Source organism: Trachypithecus francoisi, unplaced genomic scaffold, assembly GCF_009764315.1.
Source record: "Trachypithecus francoisi isolate TF-2019V2 unplaced genomic scaffold, Tfra_2.0 Lachesis_group14, whole genome shotgun sequence".
Taxonomy (NCBI): Eukaryota; Metazoa; Chordata; class Mammalia; order Primates; family Cercopithecidae; genus Trachypithecus; species Trachypithecus francoisi.
Genome location: NW_022681459.1, coordinates 62,563,527 through 62,585,439, shown reverse-complemented (window position 1 = coordinate 62,585,439; position 21,913 = coordinate 62,563,527). Strand labels below are relative to the sequence as shown.

Sequence of the window (21,913 nt, the reverse complement as noted above, 5' to 3'; positions counted from 1 at the left end):
CTCCTGACCTCGTGATCCGCCCGTCTTGGCCTCCCAAAGTGCTGGGATTACAGGCTTGAGCCACCGCGCCCGGCCTGAGCTTCTACACTGGGCCATACCATGTCTTCTGCCTGGACCTCTGCTGCCCTGCATCCTCACCTGGGGTCTCCCTAAGACCTCAAGGAGACTTGAATTCTCACGGCAAACAAGTCACTTGATCTGCTTATCCCTCCCTCTATCTTGGTTAGCGTGAGTCAATTTCAAGGTCTGATTCCTTGGGAACTTTACCTAATCCTCATTTACAGGTGTGGAAACTGAGGCCCAGAGCTGTTGAGAACCTTGCTGAAGTCTCCCGTCAGGTGGTTGAGTTCAAACCCACGGCTGACTCCAGACCAGTGGTGCAGGTGAAATGGCCTTAAGCACACCTTGTTGGCTACCACTTCCTCCCTGGGCAGCCTCAGGCCAGGCAGGTGTGTCTGAGGCCAAGGTGCTCTCCTGTCCGGCCTCGTGTCTCAACTTCATCTTCCCACCCTGTGCTCCAGTCTGCTGGGTCCCAGCCCCAGCTTCTGCACTGATCACAGGCTCTGTTGGTTTCCCATGGCACCTGCCAAGGCTTCACCCCCAGCAACGTGTGCGTTTGTCTATCTCCCACTTTGACCCTGACCTTCATGAGGACAGAAGCTCAGCATTTTATTTCTACATTCCTGCCTCTAGTCCTGGCTTCTACTAGCTGCTCAGTAAATGCTGAGCGACTGACTGCTTGGCTAATGCATTGGACACAACAATGCTTGTTCTTATGAGTCATTTAGCAAAAAAGTTTTGTTGGTTTTTGTTCCGGCATCCCACCTCAGGCCCCTGGGTCCAGACCTTTGACCACCAAGGCTCTCCAGGGCCCGGGGGCCCACAGCCTGTGACTCCCCTGAGGTCTTGCCCCGGAACTGGAGTCCTGGGTTTCCAAAGTTGGCTGTGTCCAACCTGGGCAACATAGTGAGATCCTGTCTCTATGAAAAATTAGCCAGGCATGGTGGCATGCACCTGTGGTCTCAGCTACTCGGGAGGCTAGGTTGGAGGATCATTTGAGCTCGGGAGTTTAAGGTTACCGGGAGCTATGATCGCACCACTGCACTCCATCCTGGGTGACACAGCAAGACCTTGTCTCAAGACAAAACAAAAACAAAAACAAAAACAAAAAAACAGTCTGCTATGGGCCAATATTTCCATGTGCCCATCCATGCCTGAGAAAGAATGATGACATTTTATATATTTATTTTTTGAGACAGAGTTTTGCTCTTGTTGCCAGGCTGGAGTGCAGTGGCACGATTTCGGCTCACTGCAACCTCCACCTCCCGGGTTCAAGCGATTCTCCTGCTTCCTGAGTAGCCTACTAAGCCTCTCTGCCTCCTGAGTAGCTGGGGTTATAGGCAAGCACCAGCATGCCCAGCTAATTTTTGTATTTTTAGTAGAGATGGGATTTCACCATGTTAGCCAGGCTGGTCTCGAACTCCTGACCTCAGGTGATCCTTCCGCCTTGGCCTCCCAAAGTGCTGGGATTACAGGCATGCACCGCCACACCCAGCTAATTTTTGTATTTTTAATACAGACGGGGTTTCTCCATGTTGGTCAGGCTGGTCTTGAACTCCTGACCTCAGGTGATCCGCCTGCCTCAGCCTCCCAAAGTGCTGGGATTACACGTGTGAGCCACCGCACCCAGCTTCCAATGACATTTTATAATTAGCCACCCCTCACCTCATGTGCCAGGCCTCACATGCCCTCTCTGATTAATCTTCAACAGCCTGATGAGCTAGTCCTTTCCTCACCATCTCCAAAACACAGGTGGAGGGACCAAGGCTCACGAAGCCCAATGCACTTGCCCTGCACTCACCACCAACCCACAGGCCCCTTTCAAATGAGACAGCCTTGACCACCCTGAACCAGGTGAAACAGTCCATCTCTCCTGTCTTTCCACAAAACGTTCATTCATTCAACAATTAAATCCATTCCCTACTACATGTGAATCACTGTTCTGGGTAAACAAGTGCTCCCCTCTCTCCCTCCAGCCATATCACCATTAAGAGGCCAATGCCATCATCCAGATGTGAGATCAGGGGAGTTACCGTTAAACCTGCAATATCTGGCCGGACACGGTGGCTCACACCTGTAATCCCAGCACTTTGGGAGGCCAACGCGGGCAGATCACGAGGTCAAGAGACCCAGACTACCCTGATCAACATGGTGAAACCCTGTCTCTACTAAAAATACAAAAATTAGCCAGGCATGGTGGTGGGCGCCTATAGTCCCAGCTACTCAGGAGGCTGAGGCAGGACAATCACTTGAACCCAGGAGGCAGAGGTTGCCGTGAGCCAAGATCGCACCACTGTACTCCAGCCTGGTGACAGAGCGAGACTCTGTCTTAAAACAAACAAACAAGCAAACACACACACACACACCCAGCAATCTCAATCCAAGAGATCCCGGAATGCCTCTTGCCCTGTGAAAGCTGGCAGAGCCCAGAGGTTTGGGTCAATGCCCCTGCCGTGGGTCTCTGGTCTACAAAGGCACCATGGGTACGTACATGTAGGTGCTAGATGCCACCTCACTGCCCACGCTCCATTGCCATGGGAGCGCTGGGGGCAGGGAGAGGCCTTGTCAGTCTAAGTAAAGATAAGACCCTAAAGAGCAAGTGGATCTAGGGGGGCTGATCTGAAGGGGAGACCCCTCCAAACGACCTCCCTCTGTCCTCCCTCCGAAAAATAACATTCCATAGAACGGGAAAGTCAGGAGAGATATGAAGAGGTCACCTGGTATGCCAGGTGGAAACGTCACCAATTTATTTGGGTCACAAAATTCTTTAAAAAGCAAATTAGGGCAGCCTGAGAGAGTGGAAGGAACACACGTTTTAGAGTAAGACAGACTTGGCTTCCACTGAAAGCTTCTTTCCTTCTTAGCTCAGTGTCTTAGAAAAATTACTATGCCTCTCTCCATCTTGGCTTTCTTTTCTTTCCTTTTTTTTTTTTTGAGAGGGATTCTCGATCTGTCACCCAGGCTGGAGTACAGTAGTGTGATCTCGGCTCATTGCAACCTCTGCCTCCTGGGCTCAAGCAATTCTCCTGCCTCAGCCTCCCGAGTCACTGGAATTACAGGCACCATGCCACCACACCCGGCTAATTTTTGTATTTTTAGTAGAGATGGGGGTTTCACCACGTTGGTCAGGCTGGTCTTGAACTCCTGATGTCAAGTGATTCGCCTGCCTCAGCCTCCCAAAGTGCTGGGATTACAGGCATGAGCCACTGTGCCCGGCCCTGCAACAGACTTTTGATTGGTCTCCCTGCCTCAGCCCTGGTTCCATTCCATTATTCTCAAGCCAGACGGATCCTGTTGAAAGGGAAGTCAGATCCCAGCACTTCTTGGCTCTGAACACTGCTGTGGGTCCTTTGCACCCACCATATCCCTCCCAGTTCTGATAAAGGCCTTTCCCAGCTCCTGCTCACCTGGCTGCGAAAGCACTGGACTTCGTCCTGCTGCTCCTAGACCACATTGAGCTTAAGGGCATACCTGGGGGCAGGCCTGAAATGCTCTTCCCTGCCATGTTCTTCTCCTGGTTCTTGTCCTTTTGATAGCCTGACTATTCTGTAATTGCCCACCCCTCTCCTGGTAGATATTACCTTTTAATCCTCACCACAGCCCCAAGGCTGGGAGAGGTTACGAAACTTGGCAGAGGGCAGCTGTCCCTAAGTGGTGGAACTGGAACTAGGAGCTAGCAGTGGCCCCGGACTCCAAAGCCCCAGGCCTTGGGCTTGGCTGAGCCAGGCAAGGAGGGAGGCACTTGGGGGAGGGGGCTTCCACAGAGAAACCACCTGGGTCCTCAAATCTAGTGAGAGACAGAGAAGCAAATGGATAAATTACAGGGCCTGGCAAATGGTAGGCGCCAATAAATACGTTTTGTTGTTGAACAGATTATGAGCCTTAAAATGTGCAGACATTTCCGCGGGGTCTCAAGAAGACACATGAGTGTATTAGAGGGAGCGAGGAAGGGGCTGGGAGAGATTTCCCAGTGAAGGAGGACATTTGAGGTAGACTTTGAAGGAAGGGTAGGAGTTTGCCAGAAGCCACGCGGCCTGGGGAGTAGGAACAGCATGGAGGAAAGAAGTCGCAAAGAAGTCGATGTGAGAAAATAGGTTTGGAGGAGCTCTGAATATTAGTGTTAGAATTCCCTCAGGTACCCCAGGATCCCAGCCAGAGATCAGCAGGCGGTACAGGAGGCTGGCCAGGCACCCCGGACAAGCTAAGGGGCTGCCAGCAGGTGAGGGGCCTAGCCGGTGCAGCAGTCTCGTTGGACAGCGAGGCTACCTCCCGCCCTCTAACCTTCTGCCAGCATCGGGACCACCCCGGTACCCACAGCCGGACCCGGACACCGGAGTCCTCTAGGGTCAGGGCGCGAGTGGCCTCTGCAGGCCTGTCCCTTGGTGAGATCACACACGGAGGCGGGGCTCAGGATTGGGGGGCGGAATCATGCGCAGGGGGCGGGGCCCGAGAGAGAGCCTGGAGGAGACCGGAAGTCCCTCCGCCTCCGCCCGCCCTCGTGCTCCCTTCAGCCCCTTCGCAGCTCTGTGCGCAAGGTCGTGTCCCGGAAGTGAAGGGGCCATGTTGATGGGTGACCCGGAGAGAGGTACCCGGCCGGAGGCGAGTCCTGCGGGTGAGTGAGGGAAGGAATGTGGACCGGCGGCTGCTGGGTGGCCGGGAGGTTGCGGCGCCTCCTCTCAGGCTGCTGCCGGCGCCTCGCATGCGGCCCGGACCCAGGATACCGGCCTGCAGCCTGGGGTGTCGCCCCATCCCGCCCTGGGCTTTCCCCTGGGAGGCCCCTCGGCGGCCCCGCCCCGCCCCAACCTCGGAGACCTCCCGGGTCCCGGAGCAGGCCTGCCCTGGCGTCTGGGCCTCCGCACCCCGGCCCGGCCCCCAGGGTTGGGGAAGTGCAGACTGGCTGGGGCTCAGCCGCCCACTCTCACAGCGACCTTGTAGTTACAGCCCTCGCCGTGACAGTCGCCTTTTGCCTCGTCAGACACTTCTGTTGATTTTCTACATCGGAAGGCCGAGGGAGCTCTTAAACAGTTGAGGAAAAATGGACAGGGATGGTGGCTTGCTCAAGCTTGCGCAGGAAGTTAGCAAGGCCGGAGGCCAAGGGCTAGCGGACTTTGGGCCCAAAGTCCAATCTTTTTTTCCAGCCAAATACTTCCCCCACTCCGTGTCATTTCTTTATTTCTGAAACGGAGGTGATCATTTTTTCCACATAGGGACGTTGTGAACGTCTCTCCTTCGTTAAACATAAGTTTGGGCCCCTTGTATGTGCCAAGCGCTGTGCTAGGAAAGTTCGTGGAGCACCCAGAAGTGCTGTACACATGGTCCGGCTCCAGCCAAGGGTAACTCATTCCAGAGGCAGGCAGAGTTGGGGTCAGGAGTGCAGCCCTCCCCTTGACAGTTGTGGGCCCGCAGGCAAGTTACTTCCGTCTGGGAGATTGTTTCCTCCACTTAAAATGGGGTAATGTTGACCCTAGGGTAGCTGACAGAATGAGTTGTTACGTGAGACATGCTTCAAACGTTGCACATTGTATATAGTGCAATATAATGCAATAAGCATTTACTGTTACTAAGAACCCTGACCACCTCCTAGATTGTTAGTGTAAATGTGACAACGGGTAACAAAGCACTTTACAGATATGCTTGTGTAAACAGGGTTTATTGTTACTGAAGGAAGGCAGTGGCAGTTTATACTTAAATGTAATTATTTACTGAGCATCTACAAACCTGGCTAGGTGGTACTAATAACAGCTGCTGTTGATAGAGTGGTTAGTGTGTGCCAAGTGCTGTTCTAAACATGTTCATATACATTAAATTCATTTAGTGCTTATGCCAACCATATGGGCAAAATACGATTTTTATCCTCACTTTATAGATGAGGAACTGAGACAGGCACCGAGAGGTTAGGAGACTTGCCCACGGTAGTGCAGCTCGCAAGTGCTGGTGCCAGGATTTAAGTATGGTTGAGTGCTTGTCTTCAGCCCTCCTAGATCACCCGCTGTGGTGAAGTTGTATTACCGTTCTTTACGTGCACAGTTCTCAAAATAAACCCTATGTGGTACGTACTATTGCCATAATACCCTAATCTCCATTTTGTAAGTGAGGACGCTGGTGCTCAGTGGGGGTTCAGTCCTTTGCCCAAAGTCATATGGCACGTAAGTGGCAGGGCCAGGATTTGAGGCCTGGTGAACCACAACCTGTATGTTTCCAGAATGGGCATCCAGAGGCTGGGGTCTCTAGTCCTAGTCTTGCCATTAAGTCATAAGGTGATCTAGGGGGTCTCCGAAACTTGGATTAAAAACCCCTCATAGTCTCTACGGGTCCTTTTGTTATTAATTCTGATACTAGGCCTCTATGTCTTTCCTTCTGTTGATAGTGTGACACCCAGTGCCTGCCAGTCCCCCATGGCCCCGTGGAGCCGAGAGGCGGTGCTGAGTCTCTATCGGGCTCTGCTGCGCCAGGGCCGACAGCTTCGCTACACTGATCGAGACTTCTACTTTGCCTCCATCCGCCGTGAATTCCGAAAACATCAGAAGCTGGAGGACCCTGAGGCCCGGGAGAGGCAGCTGGAGAAGGGCCTGGTCTTTCTCAGTGGCAAATTGGGGAGGATCATTTAGGATCCTCCAAGGGAAAGAGGACAAAGGTGCCTTCTGTGGACGCTCCTGCTCTCTCCCATCCCCACCTTACAGATGCATTAAGAAGCTTCAGGTATGTAGGCCCTCATTCCTGTAGGTTTCATTATTTTTTGTTGCAAGGGACCGAGAAAAGGATCAAAGTCGTCCTTTTAGTCATTAGAAATCAGTGGAGAGCCAGGTGTGCTGGTGTGCATCTATAGTCCCAGCTCTGCAGGAGGTTGAGGCAGGAGGATGGCTTGAGCCCAGGAGGTTGAGGCTGCAGTGAGCTATGATTGCACCACTGCACTCCAGGCTGGGTGACAGAATGGGACCCTGTCTCTGGGGGAAAAAAAAAAAGGCCGGGCACGGTGGCTCACGCCTGTAATCCCAGCACTTTGGGAGGCCGAGACGGGTGGATCACGAGGTCAGGAGATCGAGACCATCCTGGCTAACACGGTGAAACCCCGTCTCTACTAAAAAAAATACAAAAACCTAGCCAGGCGAGGTGGCGGACGCCTGTAGTCCCAGCTACTCGGGAGGCTGAGGCAGGAGAATGGCGTGAACCCGGGAGGCGGAGCTTGCAGTGAGCCGAGATTGCGCCACTGCACTCCAGCCTGGGCGACAGAGCAAGACTCCGTCTCAAAAAAAAAAAAAAAAGAGGACATTTGAGGTCTGCCTCAAATGAGAAATAAAGGCTTATCAGCAGCGGGGCAGGAAGAAGCAAATGCTTGGAAGTGGGAACTGCAAGTTTTTTTTTTTTTTTTTTTGAGACGGAGTCTCGCTCTGTCGCCCAGGCTGGAGTGCAGTGGCGGGATCTCGGCTCACTGCAAGCTCCGCCTCCTGGGTTTACGCCATTCTCCTGCCTCAGCCTCCCGAGTAGCTGGGACTACAGGCGCCCGCCATCTCGCCCGGCTAGTTTTTTTTTTGTATTTTTTAGTAGAGACGGGGTTTCACTGTGTAGACCAGGATGGTCTCAATCTCCTGACCTCGTGATCCGTCCGTCTCAGCCTCCCAAAGTGCTGGGATTACAGGCTTGAGCTACCGCGCCCAGCCTGTTTTTTTTTTTTTTTCTAAGAGACAAGGTCTCACTCTCGTCCAAGCTGGAGTACGGTGGCATGATCATAGCTCTCTGGAACGTTGAATGCCTGGCTTCAAGCAGTCCTCCCTTTTCAGCCTCCTGAGTAGCTGGGACGCCAGGCATATACCAATGTGCCCAGCTAACTTTTTATTTTTATTTTTCTCGTAGGGATGGTCTTGCTATGTTGCCCAGGCTGCTCTCAAACTCTTAGCCTCAAGCGATCCTCCCGTCCTGGCCTCCCAAAGCATTGGGATTATCGGGGCAAACAGCTCTGCCTGTCCAGAAACTGCACTTTGTAGTCTGGAAACTTAAGTCTGGTGTGGCCAGAATGGTACCTCTGTAAGGCAGATAGCCAGAGTTGAGGCTGGGCCAGGTCTGGAAGGACATTGACTCCGAGTTGAGGTTGTAATGTAGATCTTATTATGCGGGGACCATCACACTCTGTAAGCAGAGGAATGACATAGCCACATTTGTAGCGTAGAGGGAGCATACCAGTGGCAGTGTGGAGAATACATTGATGAGAGATACTAGAGGTAGTGGATGTAGCCGGATGAGATTGAGGGACCGAGGGGTGGGGGTGGCCGCATATAAACACAGTGTGTACAGCAGTGGGACTTGGTGATCAGTTGGCTGAGGCAGGAGGAGGAGAGAGAAAGATGAAGAGTAACTGGGTAACTGGGTGTAAGGTCTGCTAGCTGGGTGGAGGGTGCTGCTTTTAACTGGAGGAGGGAAAGCTGGAGGAGGAGCCTTACGTAATGGCTTTTGGTTCTTAGCCACTTAGGATTGGCACACCTGCCTTTGGTGGTACAGGGCCAGGGGTGGGGTGATGCCCATGGGAGCCTGTCTGCACAGGGAGGGTTGGCTAGCAGATCTGGGAGGGCATTAGGGCATTCCTTGAAATCTTTGTGTTCCTAATATATTTTGGCTGTGAGTTGGGCTACACGCTGCTATCACCACCCCCTGAAAAAAACCAAGAAACAAAACGCTGTAGAGTTAATACTTCATTCCCACGACAGATACTCAGTATGCATCAAACACTGCACACCCTGGGGATGCGGCAGTGAATGAGCCCAAGTGTCCCCCAGAAGCATAGGGTCGGGGGTTCATGGAGTGGAGATGGGAACAAGGTAGGGAGCAAGTACCTAGGACCCCTGTAGATTAGTTCCCCCACCAGCTTGAGCTCGGGGTTCAAATCTTGGCCATGTCATTTACTGACACAGTGACCTTGGGTCGGTTACAGAAACTACTCAGTTTCTTCATCCAGTACATTTGGAATAATATTACTGATGTCATGGGATTGTTGTTGTGAGGATTGAGGGAATTAATAATAAGTGTAAAATTCCCAGCACATAATGCACACTCAATATTATGTTACCTAGTCTTGTACGTACTCAAGCAAGATAGGTTTATAAAAAGGCCTATGGCTTTTTCAATTAAAATAAGTTGGGGCCGGGCGCGGTGGCTCAAGCCTGTAATCCCAGCACTTTGGGAGGCCGAGACGGGCGGATCACGCGGTCAGGAGATCGAGACCATCCTGGCTAATACGGTGAAACCCCGTCTCTACTAAAAATACAAAAACTAGCCGGGCGAGGTGGCGGGCACCTGTAGTCCCAGCTACTCGGGAGGCTGAGGCAGGAGAATGGCGGAAACCCGGGAGGCGGAGCTTGCAGTGAGCTGAGATCCGGCCACTGCACTCCAGTCCGGGCGACAGAGCGAGACTCCGCCTCAAAAAAAAAAAAAAAAAAAAAAAAAAAATAAGTTGGAACTTTAACAATTCTGTGCTGTCATTCTAGGAAGCTGCAAGGCCTCCATTATTCATCATCCTTACTTTATTAGGGTAATGAGCATTTCTGTTCCCATTTTTGTATTTAGGGAGACAGGTTAAATAACTTGCCTGCAATGTTGGCAGAGCTTAAATTCTCCATCCCTAGTTCTGCCCACCAGGTCTGTGTTCCTTTTTTGTTTTTTATTTTAACCATCGTAACCATTTTAAAGTATACAGTTCAGGAGCAGTAAGTATATTCACATTGTTGTGTAACAGAGCCCCAGAACTTTTTTCATCTGGCACATCTGAAACTCTATACCCATGGGGTTCCTTCATGACAGTCCCGATTGGAGGTGCAGTTCTTACCTGCTAGTAGGCTGTAAGCTTATGTGGCAGAACCTGAGTGGAGAATGTGTCGTGGAGAAGCAGTTTAAACTGGAACAAGTTGAATTAACTCTTCAAGTAAGGTCCATGTCTGTCTGTTGAGCTTGTGGATGCTCTCTTCTATTCCACGTCACCAGGTCTATGATGTCAGTTGGTCCTTGGATGGTGGGTGGGGGGTGTATATTGTACTACAGTAGGAAAAGCTTTTTTTTTTTCTGAAACGGAGTCTTGCTCTGTCGCCCAGGCTGTAGTGCAGTGGGTGCAGTGCAGTCTTGGCTCACTGCAACCTCCGCCTCGCGGGTTCAAGTGATTCTCCTGCCTCAGCCTCCCGAGTAGCTGGGACTACAAGCGCCTGCCACCACACCCAGCTAATGTTTTGTATTTTTAGTAGAGACAGGGTTTCACTTGTTAGCCAGGATGGTCTCGATCTCCTAACCTCGTGATCCACTGGCGTGAGGCACTGCGTCCGGTGGAAGAGGCTTTAACAAGCTAGCCCAACTTAATAGTTTTGATTTTAGCTGGTGGCTCACGCCTGTAATCCCAACACTTTGGGAGGCTGAGGTGGGTGGATCACCTGAGGTCAGGAGTTCGAGACCAGCCTGGCTAACATGGTGAAACCCTCACTCTACTAAAAATACAAAAAATTAGCAGGGCGTGGTGGCACATGCCTATAATCGCAGCTACTGGGGAGGCTGAAGCAGGAGAACTGCTTGAACCCAGGAGGCGGAGGTTGCAGTGAGCTGGGATCGCCCCACTACACTCCATCCAGCCTGGGTGACAGAGCGATACTCAGTCTCAAAAAAAAAAAAAGAAAGAAAGAAAAAATAGTTTTGATCTCAAGCCCAAGATGGTATCACTGCGAATTTTAAAGGCCGTTTTAGAGCAGTCTCAAAAGGTGAAATATCACTCAGAGGACAGTCTGGGTTGCTGACTGACTTCTGGAAGCTGACCTTTGTCCTATGGATGGAAATCTTAAAAGACTAGATGATAACTCATTTGTGGAGCACTTTTACAGTTTATAGACCATCCACTGCAATACAGTTTATACTGTTCACATACAGTATTGCAGTGGGTGGTATTTCCTCACTATAACCCTGTGATTTGGTCCCATGCAGGGACCATTATCCCCTTTTCGTAGCTGAGGTGTTAAGTAACTCATTTGAGGTCACCCAGCTAATAAGTCAGGGCTCAAGGCAAGTTCCGTATCTCAGGATTTCTAACTCTAAAACCCATGCTCTGTTCTGTCACCTGTAGCACCACCTTGTAGTCATCAGAAGGGCACCAAGGACTAAAAGGGTCCAGGGAGGCTGCTTCTGCCCGGAGCGAGGAGGTGTCCTTCTGGCCTTGCCGCATCACACTGAAGGATCAAATTTAGAGGGCCCTTGTGTCCAGTGGCTCTCCCTATTGTAAATATCTCAGTAAAGAGTTAAGACAAGAGACGTTGTTATGTGTGGGGAAATGTATAATGTTCTGCGTTTTTCCTGATTGGGTGACTCTGCCTCTGCTAAGTTTGGTGTGTCTCGTCTCTGTCTCAGTGTCTCACTGTCTGGAGGGAGGGTGTCTGGTGCTCTTCCCTGACTCCACCTGTCAATACACACGTTAACTCTTCTCCCTGGCCTTGCTCTGTACATTTGAGGTAAGAATGTACTTGGTAAAAAAAAGAAAAAAAAAAAAAAAAGAATGTACTTGGTTTGGCCAGATAGTCTCTCATGTCCCTAAACCTGAAGCTTCTGTTGACTGTAAATGGTAGAGAAAAGGAAAGCACCCCCAAGGTGTGAACTGTAGTTAGGGAAAAAATATTTTTGGGCTTGCCAGTGACTCTTAGTTAACTCAATTACTGGACTAATAGCGTCAGAAATATTTCTTTGTTTTTCAGGGAGGTAGAGGCAGGAGCATAAGATGCAGAAGCTGGCAATACCCAGTTGTAACATGGTATTAGAAGGAATGTTATTTTACATGGAAGATAATCCTTAGTGATCCTTTTTTTTTTTTTTTCCTCGAGACAGAGTCCTGCTCTGTCGCCCAGGCTGGAGTGCAATGGCGATTCGCCTGCTTCGGCCACCATGCCCGGCTAATTTTTTGTATTTTTAGTAGAGACGGGGTTTCACTATGTTGGTCAGGCTGGTCTTGAAATTCTGACCTTGTGATCCACCCGCCTTGACCTCCCAAAGTGCTGGGATTACAGGTGTGAGCCACTGTGCCCAGCTGATCCTGTCTCTTGATGTCCTCCTATTCTGGGACACTAAATGGTATCCGACTTTGTTTTCTCTTATGTCATTCCTGGTATGAAGGACACAGGATATTATAGAGGAGAGTGGTAGGTATTCCAATCTGAACCATGCTGTCATCCTTTACCCGGCTCAGGCCCAGGGTTCTAACTCCACGGGAATGGGCTTATCTGGGGACTGCTGCTACTGCTGCAGTCAGGAAGACTCCCCTGTAGCAGGGAGCAGCACTGGCCTGAGCACTGCACTGGAGGCCAGCCTCTGCGCTGTGGTGCCCAAGTACTCCTTTCAGATGACCACATTTTTAGTTCCTCTTCCAAGTGTAATCGAGCAAATGAGTGTTTTGTTTTCCAGTTAGCAGTCAAGTCTGCAGTGTCCTTTGTGTTTTTATCTCCCAGGATACCAGTCTCACCTAAGCTTTTATAGTCCCCGCTGCACACTTTTCTCAAGAAACAAAGCATTTGTCAAGTAGGAGGGTCCATGGAGGGACCTTTTTCTCACATATGGATGTGTAGTTCCAGTTCCATGTGCAGGGTGTTTGGTACATGTTGTTTTGTGTTTGGTTTGCAGAAAGTAGATAGAATAAAGGCCGATCTGATTTGGGTATGGGTGAGCATAGTACAGTAGAAAAAGCATCATACAAGGAGTGAGGAGTCCTGAGTTCTGGAGATGACTGTGTCATTTTGTTTTTGTTTTTGAGGTGGAGTTTCACTCTTGTTGCCCAGGCTAGAGTGCAATAGTGTGATCTTGGCTCACTGCAACCTCTGCCTTCCAGGTTCAAGGGATTCTCCTGCCTTGGCCTCCTGAGAAGCTGCGATTACAGGAGTGCGCCATCACATCCGGCTAATTTTGTATTTTTAGTAGTAATGGGGTTTCTCCATGTTGGCTAGGCTTGTCTTGAACTCCTGACCTCAGGTGATCTGCTCGCCTCAGCCTCCCAAAGTGCTGGGATTACAGGTGTGAGCCACCGTGCCCGGCCCATTTTTTTTTTTTTTTTTTTAAATTTTAATTTTAATTTTTTTTTATTTTTATTTCAGACGGAGTCTCTCTCTGCTGCCTAGGCTGGAGTGCAGTGGCCGGATCTCAGCTCACTGCAAGCTCCGCCTCCCGGGTTTACGCCATTCTCCTGCCTCAGCCTCCCGAGTAGCTAGGACTACAGGCGCCCGCCTCCTCGCCCGGCTAGTTTTTTTGTATTTTTTTAGTAGAGACGGGGTTTCACCGTGTTAGCCAGGATGGTCTCGATCTCCTGACCTCGTGATCCGTCCGTCTCGGCCTCCCAAAGTGCTGGGATTACAGGCTTGAGCCACCGCGCCCGGCCCTTTTATTTTTAAGAGATGGGGTCTCGCTCTGTCACCGAGGCTAGAGTGTAGTGGCGCGATCATAGCTCACTGTAGCTTCAAACTCCTGGGCTCAAGCATTCCTCTTGCCTCAGTCTCCTAAGTAGATAGGACTATAGGCATGTGCCACCATGCTCAATTAATTTATTTTTATCTTTTACTTTTGGAGATGGGGGTCTTGCCATGTTGCTCAGGTTGGTCTTGAACTTCTGGCCGCAAGCGATCTTTCCATCTAAGCCTCCCAAGTAGCTAGGATTACAGGCATGAGCCACTGAGCCTGGCGATTGTACCATTTCTTTTCTCTGAGACCTGGCACATCACCTCCCTGTGTGTGAGGACCTCCCTATGTTGAGGTGATGTGATGGCATTAGATGAGCTCCAAGGCCCGCTCAGACCCAACCTTCCACAAAGTAGTGGCCAAAGCATGAAGAAATGACCTGCATTATAACCCCTGTGAAGGGGTAGAGAGACCTGCGTTATAACATTGTGAAGGGGTAGAGAGACCTGCGTTATAACATTGTGAAGGGGTAGAGAGACCTGTGTTATAACATTGTGAAGGGGTATGGAGACCTGCATTATAACCTCTGTGAAGGGGTAGAGAGACCTGTGTTATAACCTCTGTGAAGGGGTAGAGAGACCTGTGTTATAACATTGTGAAGGGTTAGAGAGACCTGCGTTATAACCTCTGTGAAGGGGTAGAGAGACCTGTGTTATAACATTGTGAAGGGTTAGAGAGACCTGCGTTATAACCTCTGTGAAGGGGTAGAGAGACCTGTGTTATAACATTGTGAAGGGGTAGAGAGACCTGTGTTATAACCTCTGTGAAGGGGTAGAGAGACCTGCGTTATAACATTGTGAAGGGTTAGAGAGACCTGCGTTATAACCTCTGTGAAGGGGTAGAGAGACCTGTGTTATAACATTGTGAAGGGGTAGAGGGACCTGTGTTATAACATTGTGAAGGGGTAGAGGGACCTGTGTTATAACATTGTGAAGGGGTATGGAGACCTGCATTATAACCTCTGTGAAGGGGTAGAGAGACCTGTGTTATCACCCCGTGAAGGGGTAGAGAGACCTGCGTTATCACCCCGTGAAGGGGTAGAGAGACCTGCGTTATCACCCCGTGAAGGGGTAGAGAGACCTGTGGTATAACATTGTGAAGGGGTAGAGAGACCTGTGTTATAACATTGTGAAGGGGTAGAGAGACCTGCCTTAGAACATTGTGAAGGGGTAGAGACCTGCGTTATCACCCCTGTGAAGGGGTAGAGAGACCTGCCTTAGAACATTGTGAAGGGGTAGAGAGACATGCGTTACAACCCCTGTGAAGGGGTAGAGAGACCTGTGTTATAACATTGTGAAGGGGTAGAGAGACCTGCCTTAGAACATTGTGAAGGGGTAGAGAGAGGGTTGTTTTGCATGGTGGGGTACTTCATTGTAATATAAAAAAGGATTGACACTGAGCTTAATGCTTTCTTAATCTCACTAGCTTGGGGAAGGTTTTCCTACAGTACCCAGGATCCGTCCCTCCTCCTTGCATCCTGATCTATCATGGGACATTGTAGCTCCTTCTAGACCCTAAAGTGTACAGTGCTGGAGGCAAGAGAATTTGGGTTGCTGGAACTCACAGAGTACCCTGTATTTGTTGGGGTTTGGCTTGTTGGGGGAGGGAGGTTCTTGGGGTCCCAGTACTTATGGCCGTGTTCTATCTTCATTCTCAGATGAGCAATGGCAGGCGCTGGTGAGCGCAAAGGCAAGAAGGATGACAATGGCATTGGCACGGCCATTGACTTTGTGCTCTCCAATGCCCGGCTGGTGCTGGGGGTGGGTGGAGCGGCCATGCTGGGCATCGCCACGTTGGCAGTTAAGCGGGTAAGTGCATGCAGCCAGGGCCAGGGGTGGGATGTAGTGGTATGGTCATAAGATGTAACATTTTATAGAAAGAAAATGTCGAAGCATTCTAGTAATAGGAGGAAATGATCACAATGATGTTAAGTGAAAAAACAAGTTTCAAAAGTACGTGTAGAGTGGTCTTCATTACATGCATCTAGAAAGAAACATACCAGATGTTACAAACAGTTTTCTCTGGGTCATGACATATGGATTATCTATGTCTTATTTAGTCTTCCCTGAGATTTTCTGCATGGAGCAAAGTATTCTATAATCTAGAATAAAAACAAAATTACTAAAAGATAGTAGTTGAACTTACTAGGACAGAGCTTCTGGAGAGGAAGTAAATTGGAAGGAAATAGGGAAAGAGGGCAGGTTTATGTCCTTTGTCCTCTGTGCTATTTCAGATGTATGATCGGGCGATCAGTGCCCCTACCAGCCCCACCCGCCTGAGCCATTCGGGGAAAAGGAGCTGGGAAGAACCAAACTGGATGGGCTCCCCCCGACTGCTGAACAGGGACATGAAGACAGGCCTGAGCCGGTCCCTGCAGACCCTTCCCACAGACTCCTCTGCCTTCGACACAGGTGAGAAGGGCTGCTGCCCCTCCTGGGACCTCTCTGGACTTTCAGTACCACTCTTGCACTCAGCAGATGTTTCCTGAGCACATCTGTGCCAGACACTGTGCCAGCACTTGCCCTCCATGCCAGGCCCTTCTTTCTGGGGCTGAGGCAGCTATGGACTGAGCAGGCATGGGCAGAGCTCACGTGCCTCTCTTTCTTGCCTTGGCAGATACATTCTGCCCGCCCCGGCCCAAGCCAGTGGCCAGGAAGGGCCAGGTAGACTTGAAGAAGTCACGACTCCGCATGTCCCTGCAGGAGAAACTTCTTACTTACTACCGGAACCGGGCAGCCATCCCTGCTGGAGAGCAGGCTCGGGCCAAGCAAGCTGCTGTGGACATATGTGCCGAGCTCCGGAGCTTCCTGCGGGCCAAGTTGCCTGACATGCCGCTTCGGGACATGTACTTGAGTGGCAGCCTCTATGATGACCTGCAGGTAACAAGGTGGTTCTCATGGTGGGTGGGGTTTGGGTGCTAAGCACAGTGGTGGTGTTGGCACAGATCAGTGTCCAGGCTTGCTAGAAAGACTGAGGTCTTACAGCTTCCAAATCCTGTGTACTGCAGCAGCATTTGGAGAGCCATACTTGTTATTCTTTTTTTGTTTGGTTTGGTTTTGTTTTTGAGATGGAGTCTCGCTTTGTCACCCAGGCTGGAGTGGTGCAGTGGCGTGATCTCGACTCACTGCAAGCTCCGCCTCCCGAGTTCAAGCGATTCTCCTGCCTCAGCCTTCTGAGTAACTGGGATTACAGGTGTGTGCCATCACTCCCGGCTAATTTTTTTGTATTTTTAGTAGAGATAGGGTTTTGCCATGTTGGCCAGGCTGGTCTCGAACTCCTGACCTCAGGTGATCCACCTGCCTTGGCCTCCCAAAATGCTGGGATTACAGGTGTGAGCCACCACACCTGGCATGTTATTCTTTCTTCTTGTGTCTTTAATCCTTTCTCATGTTTTAGTCCTACTTACAACTTTTAAGAAGCTATAGGCTGGGCGCGGTGGCTCAAGCCTGTAATCCCAGCACTTTGGGAGGCTGAGACGGGCGGATCACGAGGTCAGGAGATCGAGACCATCCTGGCTAACACGGTGAAACCCCGTCTCTACTAAAAATACAAAAACTAGCCGGGTGAGGTGGTGGGCGCCTGTAGTCCCAGCTACTCGGGAGGCTGAGGCAGGAGAATGGCATAAACCCGGGAGGCGGAGCTTGCAGTGAGCTGAGAGCCGGCCACTGCACTCCAGCCTGGGCGACAGAGCGAGACTCCCCCTCAAAAAAAAAAAAAAAAAAAAGAAGCTATAAGAGGCCTTCTCCTTCCTATATTCTTGTATCCATCTCTCCTTTCTAGTTTTCTCAGTCTGTGTAGATTGATATGGTGACATGAAGAATTTTTTTTTTTTTTTTTTTGAGGCGGAGTCTCGCTCTGTCGCCCAGGCTGGAGTGCAGTGGCGCAATCTCGGCTCACTGCAAGCTCCGCCTCCCGGGTTCACGCCATTCTCCTGCCTCAGCCTCCAAGTAGCTGGGACTACAGGCACCCGCCACCTCGCCTGGCTAGTTTTTTGTATTTTTAGTAGAGACGGGGTTTCACCATGTTAGCCAGGATGGTCTCGATCTCCTGACCTCGTGATCCGCCCGTCTCGGCCTCCCAAAGTGCTGGGATTACAGGCTTGAGCCACCGCGCCCGGCCTCTTTTTTTTTTTTTTTTTTGGGATGGAGTCTTGTTCTATTGCCCAGGCTGGAGTACAGTGGCACGATCTTGGCTCACTGCAACCTCTGCCTCCTGCGTTCAAGCAGTTCTCCTGCCTCAGCTTCCCGAGTAGCTGGGACTACAGGCACCCACCACAATGCCCGGCTAATTTTTTCATATTTTTACTAGAGATGGGGTTTCACCACGTTGGCTAGGCTAGTCTCGAACTCCTGACCTCAAGTGAGCTGGCCGCCTCGGCCTCCCACAGTGCTGGGATTACAGGCGTGAGCCACTGCGCCCAGCCTAGAGTTCCCATTCTTGCTGGGGGAATGTAAGATGGTGGGAACCGTGTTGGAGGAAGCGTGTGATTTGAACAGAGTAAACCCTCCAAACGTTTTAAATTCTGCTGTGACAGGTGGTGGCAGCTGACCACATCCAGCTGATTGTGCCCCTTGTGCTGGAGCAGAACCTGTGGTCGTGTATTCCTGGTGAAGACACCATCATGAATGTTCCTGGCTTCTTCCTGGTTCGTCGTGAGAATCCAGAGTACTTTCCTCGTGGGAGCAGTTACTGGGACCGCTGTGTAGTAGGGGGCTACCTCTCCCCAAAGACAGTCGCAGATACATTTGAGAAGGTGGTGGCTGGCTCCATCAATTGGCCAGCCATAGGGTCCCTCTTGGACTATGTGATCCGGCCGGCACCACCCCCAGAGGCCCTCACACTGGAGGTACAGTACGAGCGTGACAAACATCTTTTCATTGACTTCCTGCCATCAGTGACCCTCGGTGACACAGTCTTGGTGGCCAAACCACACCGGCTAGCCCAGTATGACAACCTGTGGCGGCTGAGCCTGCGTCCTGCAGAGACGGCACGCCTGCGGGCTCTGGACCAGGCTGACTCGGGCTGCCGATCTCTGTGCCTCAAGATCCTCAAGGCCATATGCAAGTCCACCCCGTCTCTGGGCCACCTCACTGCCAGCCAGCTAACCAATGTCATCCTCCTCTTGGCCCAGGAGGAGGCTGACTGGTCTCCAGATATGCTGGCCGACCGTTTCCTGCAGGCCCTGAGGGGACTTATCAGCTACTTAGAGGCTGGAATCCTGCCCAGTGCTCTAAACCCCAAGGTGAACTTATTTGCAGAGCTCACCCCTGAGGAAATAGACGAATTAGGATACACTCTGTATTGCTCATTGTCCGAGCCAGAGGTGCTGCTGCAGACGTAGGGCAGGTGAAGGCCAAAGCGGGTGTTGGTGGTCAGGCCCTGGATTCTCCGTTAGATACACTTGGCTACGTAGTTGGTGCCTCACAGGGTTCCTGGTGCCTGCTGTCTTGCTGATCATCAACCTGGTCACTTCATGCTGATTAGAATGACATCTCTTCCATCTCCTATTTTCTTACCCAACTCTTCCTATTTTTGTTACCAATCACTGTGCTCCTTGCTCCCCCTGGCTCCAGGCTAATTTTTCTGGAATGAATTGAGAAGGTGGTGTGCTGGTCTGAGCTGATGGACCACTTGGTGTTTTGCATTTCGGCCCATGTTTGCTGCCTCTGTCTGGCCTGCCTTGCCTGTTTGCCTCTTCCTATTCAATGTCTTTTCTATTTTTTCCTCTCTTGTTCATGCCTTCTGTTTTGCTCTTGTCCCTGGAGCATATCTGCCTAATTAAGATGTTGCCTTTTAGTTGAATGCCACTGAAGAGCTGTGATAGCATGTTTCAAAGCTGAACTCTACAGAGTGAGTGCTGGGACAGTATTTAGGGTTTCTGGGAGTGAGGCTGGTAGAAGAGCTGGCCTTGACCCCGGTTCCTGGAGTAGAGTTCGCCCTCCCCGCCACCTCCTGACCCATTCCTAAATGCTGAAAATGCCTCTCACAGAAACACTGTTAGTGATCCCCGCAGGACAAGCTGGATTCTAAGTTATTTGCAAATTGAATTTCTGGGTGGCTATCAGCAGAAGTGCAGAGTAGGGAACCAGAGCTAGTTGAGGGAATGGAGGGGTTGTGTGCCCAGTGTCTGCTCCTCATCTGTGGCTGCAGGGGTCAGACAAGGATGGGGGCTGCCAGGACACCACCTCATCATGAATGCTGGTTTTCACTCCTTTTCCTTATTTTATTGCCAATCAGGACAAGGCCTTGAAGGAATGCAGCCTTAGCCATCAGTTGAGCATGAGGGAGGTACACAGGCAACTGAATGTCAGTTGGAAAATCCGGTCACTAGTTGGGGTTTGGTGGCCATGTTTTCTCCCCAGACAGGCCCTGCTTTTCTAGGATGTGGCCTTAGGCAAGAACAGACCCAACAGCCAGCCCTTCATCCTCTAGTGTCTGCCATAGGAACGTGAGAGGGGTGTTTGCTGAGCGCTCGGGGTATGGCCAGAGGGCAAGTGAGCATGCACAGACCTCTTTCCCCTGTCCTGTTTCTCACCCAGCACCTGGGGAGATCGGTGCTACCAAGGAAGAGAGCACACAGATAAGACACGGGAGGAGGTGGGCATTTCCTACGTTCCTCATTGTTTCCCGCTGCTGACATTGCAGGATTGATTGCAATGTAAATGTATCCTGAAAGTGGGGAGGAATGTTTCATCCACCATGTCCGTGTGTCGTCTTGGTTTGTGTTTTTCCCTGTTTGTGGCAAGACTCTGATGATAATTCTGTTTCTCATCTGCCTATTCAGTATTTTGTTTTCCTCCCGTCAAGTTGTCTTATTTTTTCGATGACTACCTCTCCATCAGTGAGGTTCTGGTGAAGCTCTCTGCAGCTGTCTCATTCCTTTCCAATGATAGTAACAGGAAATAACTCTTTAGCATTGATACCTCAGCAGCAATTTAGGGTAGAGATTCCTGCCCCTCTTTTGTCACAGATTAGGAAGTTGACAACTAGGCTTAACCTTGACTATATTTAGAGGTCTTTTTGCCTCTTTTCCTCTTAACAAGGATTTCTTATGGTGGTTTCAATTTCATTTGCATAAAAGTATTAAGAGGGAACAAAAAACGATAAAGCTGAGAATCTTGAGAGAGCTTATCTACCTGTCTGTTGGTAAGACTCAAATGAGAGTTTAAAAAAAAAAAAAGTCTGTATGCCTGAGTACCATCCTGGATGAATCTAGAAGGTATAGGGTAGAGCCTAACAGTGAGGGTTCCAGTGTACCTATTGGGTATCCATTACAGGGAAGGGAGAGGAGAGGATTGATAGAGTGTTGTAAAAGTATAGATTATTCTTCATTGAGATAAAGGATTTGGTTTCCCTGCCATGAGTATTAAAAAATTTTAAGTTTTCCCAACCTTGCATCTCTGACCAAATTTCACATAAAACATTGGAAGGAGGCTGGGGGCGGTGATTCACGCTTGTAATCCCAGCACTGGGAGGCTAAGGCAGGTGGATCACTTGAGGTCAGGAGTTTGAGACCAGCCTGGCCGACATGGTGAAACCCCATCTCTACCAAAAAGATAAAAACAAGCTGGGTGTGGTAGCAGGCGCCTGTAATCCCACGTACTCGGGAGGCTGAGGCAGGAGAATCACTTAAACCCGGAGAGTGGAGGTTGCAGTGAGCTGAGATCACACCACTGCACTCCAGCCTAGGTGACAGAGTGAGACCTGTTTCAAAAAATTTAAAAAAATAAAAATTGGAAGGAGAGCTTAAAAAAGATAAGATTTTTTTTTTTTTTTTTTTTTTTGAGGCGGAGTCTCGCTCTCCGGACTGGAGTGCAGTGGCCAGATCTCAGCTCACTGCAAGCTCCGCCTCTCGGGTTCCGCCATTCTGCCTCAGCCTCCCGTAGCTGGGACTACAGGCGCCACCACCTCGCCCGGCTAGTTTTTTGTATTTTTAGTAGAGACGGGGTTCACCGTGTAGCAAGATGGTCTCGATCTCCTGACCTCGTGATCGCCCGTTCTCGGCTCCAAAGTGCTGGGATTAAGGCTTGAGCCACCGCGCCTGGCCTCAAAAAGATAAGATTTTAAGAGTTCCAAGTATTTTAGTGAATTGTCACTTGAGGAAGGCAAATGAGTTTATCATTCTTCTTAAAGAGCATCTCTTTTAACTGTTTGACAAAACCGTAACTGTCATTTTACAAGCAAGAACCTCTTAAGTCCTCAGAACTAGAAGCAGTGTGAACTCTCGGCCTTGGTCCTGGTGGGTTTGCTGACCATGACTGGGCAAGCCATTCTTTTTGCTGCCATCTTCTTCTGCATCAGTGTGGAACATAGGCACTTGCTTTGAGATTTTTGGATAGAAGAGGACATTCTGCACCTGCCCCCTTTTTTAAATCTTTGGGAAAAGATGAGTAATTTTCCC

The 21,913-nt window shown here is 50.3% G+C and overlaps 1 protein-coding gene across 2 annotated transcripts; it reads left to right on the top strand.

Annotated features, from left to right (window-relative positions):
• Positions 1–4,456: 4,456 nt before the first annotated feature.
• MIEF1 (mitochondrial elongation factor 1) lies at positions 4,457–20,897 on the top strand. 2 transcript variants are annotated; one of them, XM_033233897.1, is made up of 6 exons: positions 4,457–4,709; positions 6,428–6,759; positions 15,170–15,320; positions 15,746–15,923; positions 16,129–16,391; positions 18,047–20,897. In XM_033233897.1, the coding sequence occupies exons 3-6, from the start codon at positions 15,177–15,179 to the stop codon at positions 18,851–18,853; spliced, it is 1,392 nt and encodes a 463-aa protein (XP_033089788.1). In that variant the 5' UTR covers positions 4,457–4,709; positions 6,428–6,759; positions 15,170–15,176; the 3' UTR covers positions 18,854–20,897. The 2 variants fall into 2 exon arrangements, with proteins under 2 accessions (XP_033089788.1, XP_033089787.1); XM_033233896.1 differs by lacking the exon at positions 4,457–4,709 and having other exon boundaries at positions 6,427–6,759.
• Positions 20,898–21,913: the final 1,016 nt, after the last annotated feature.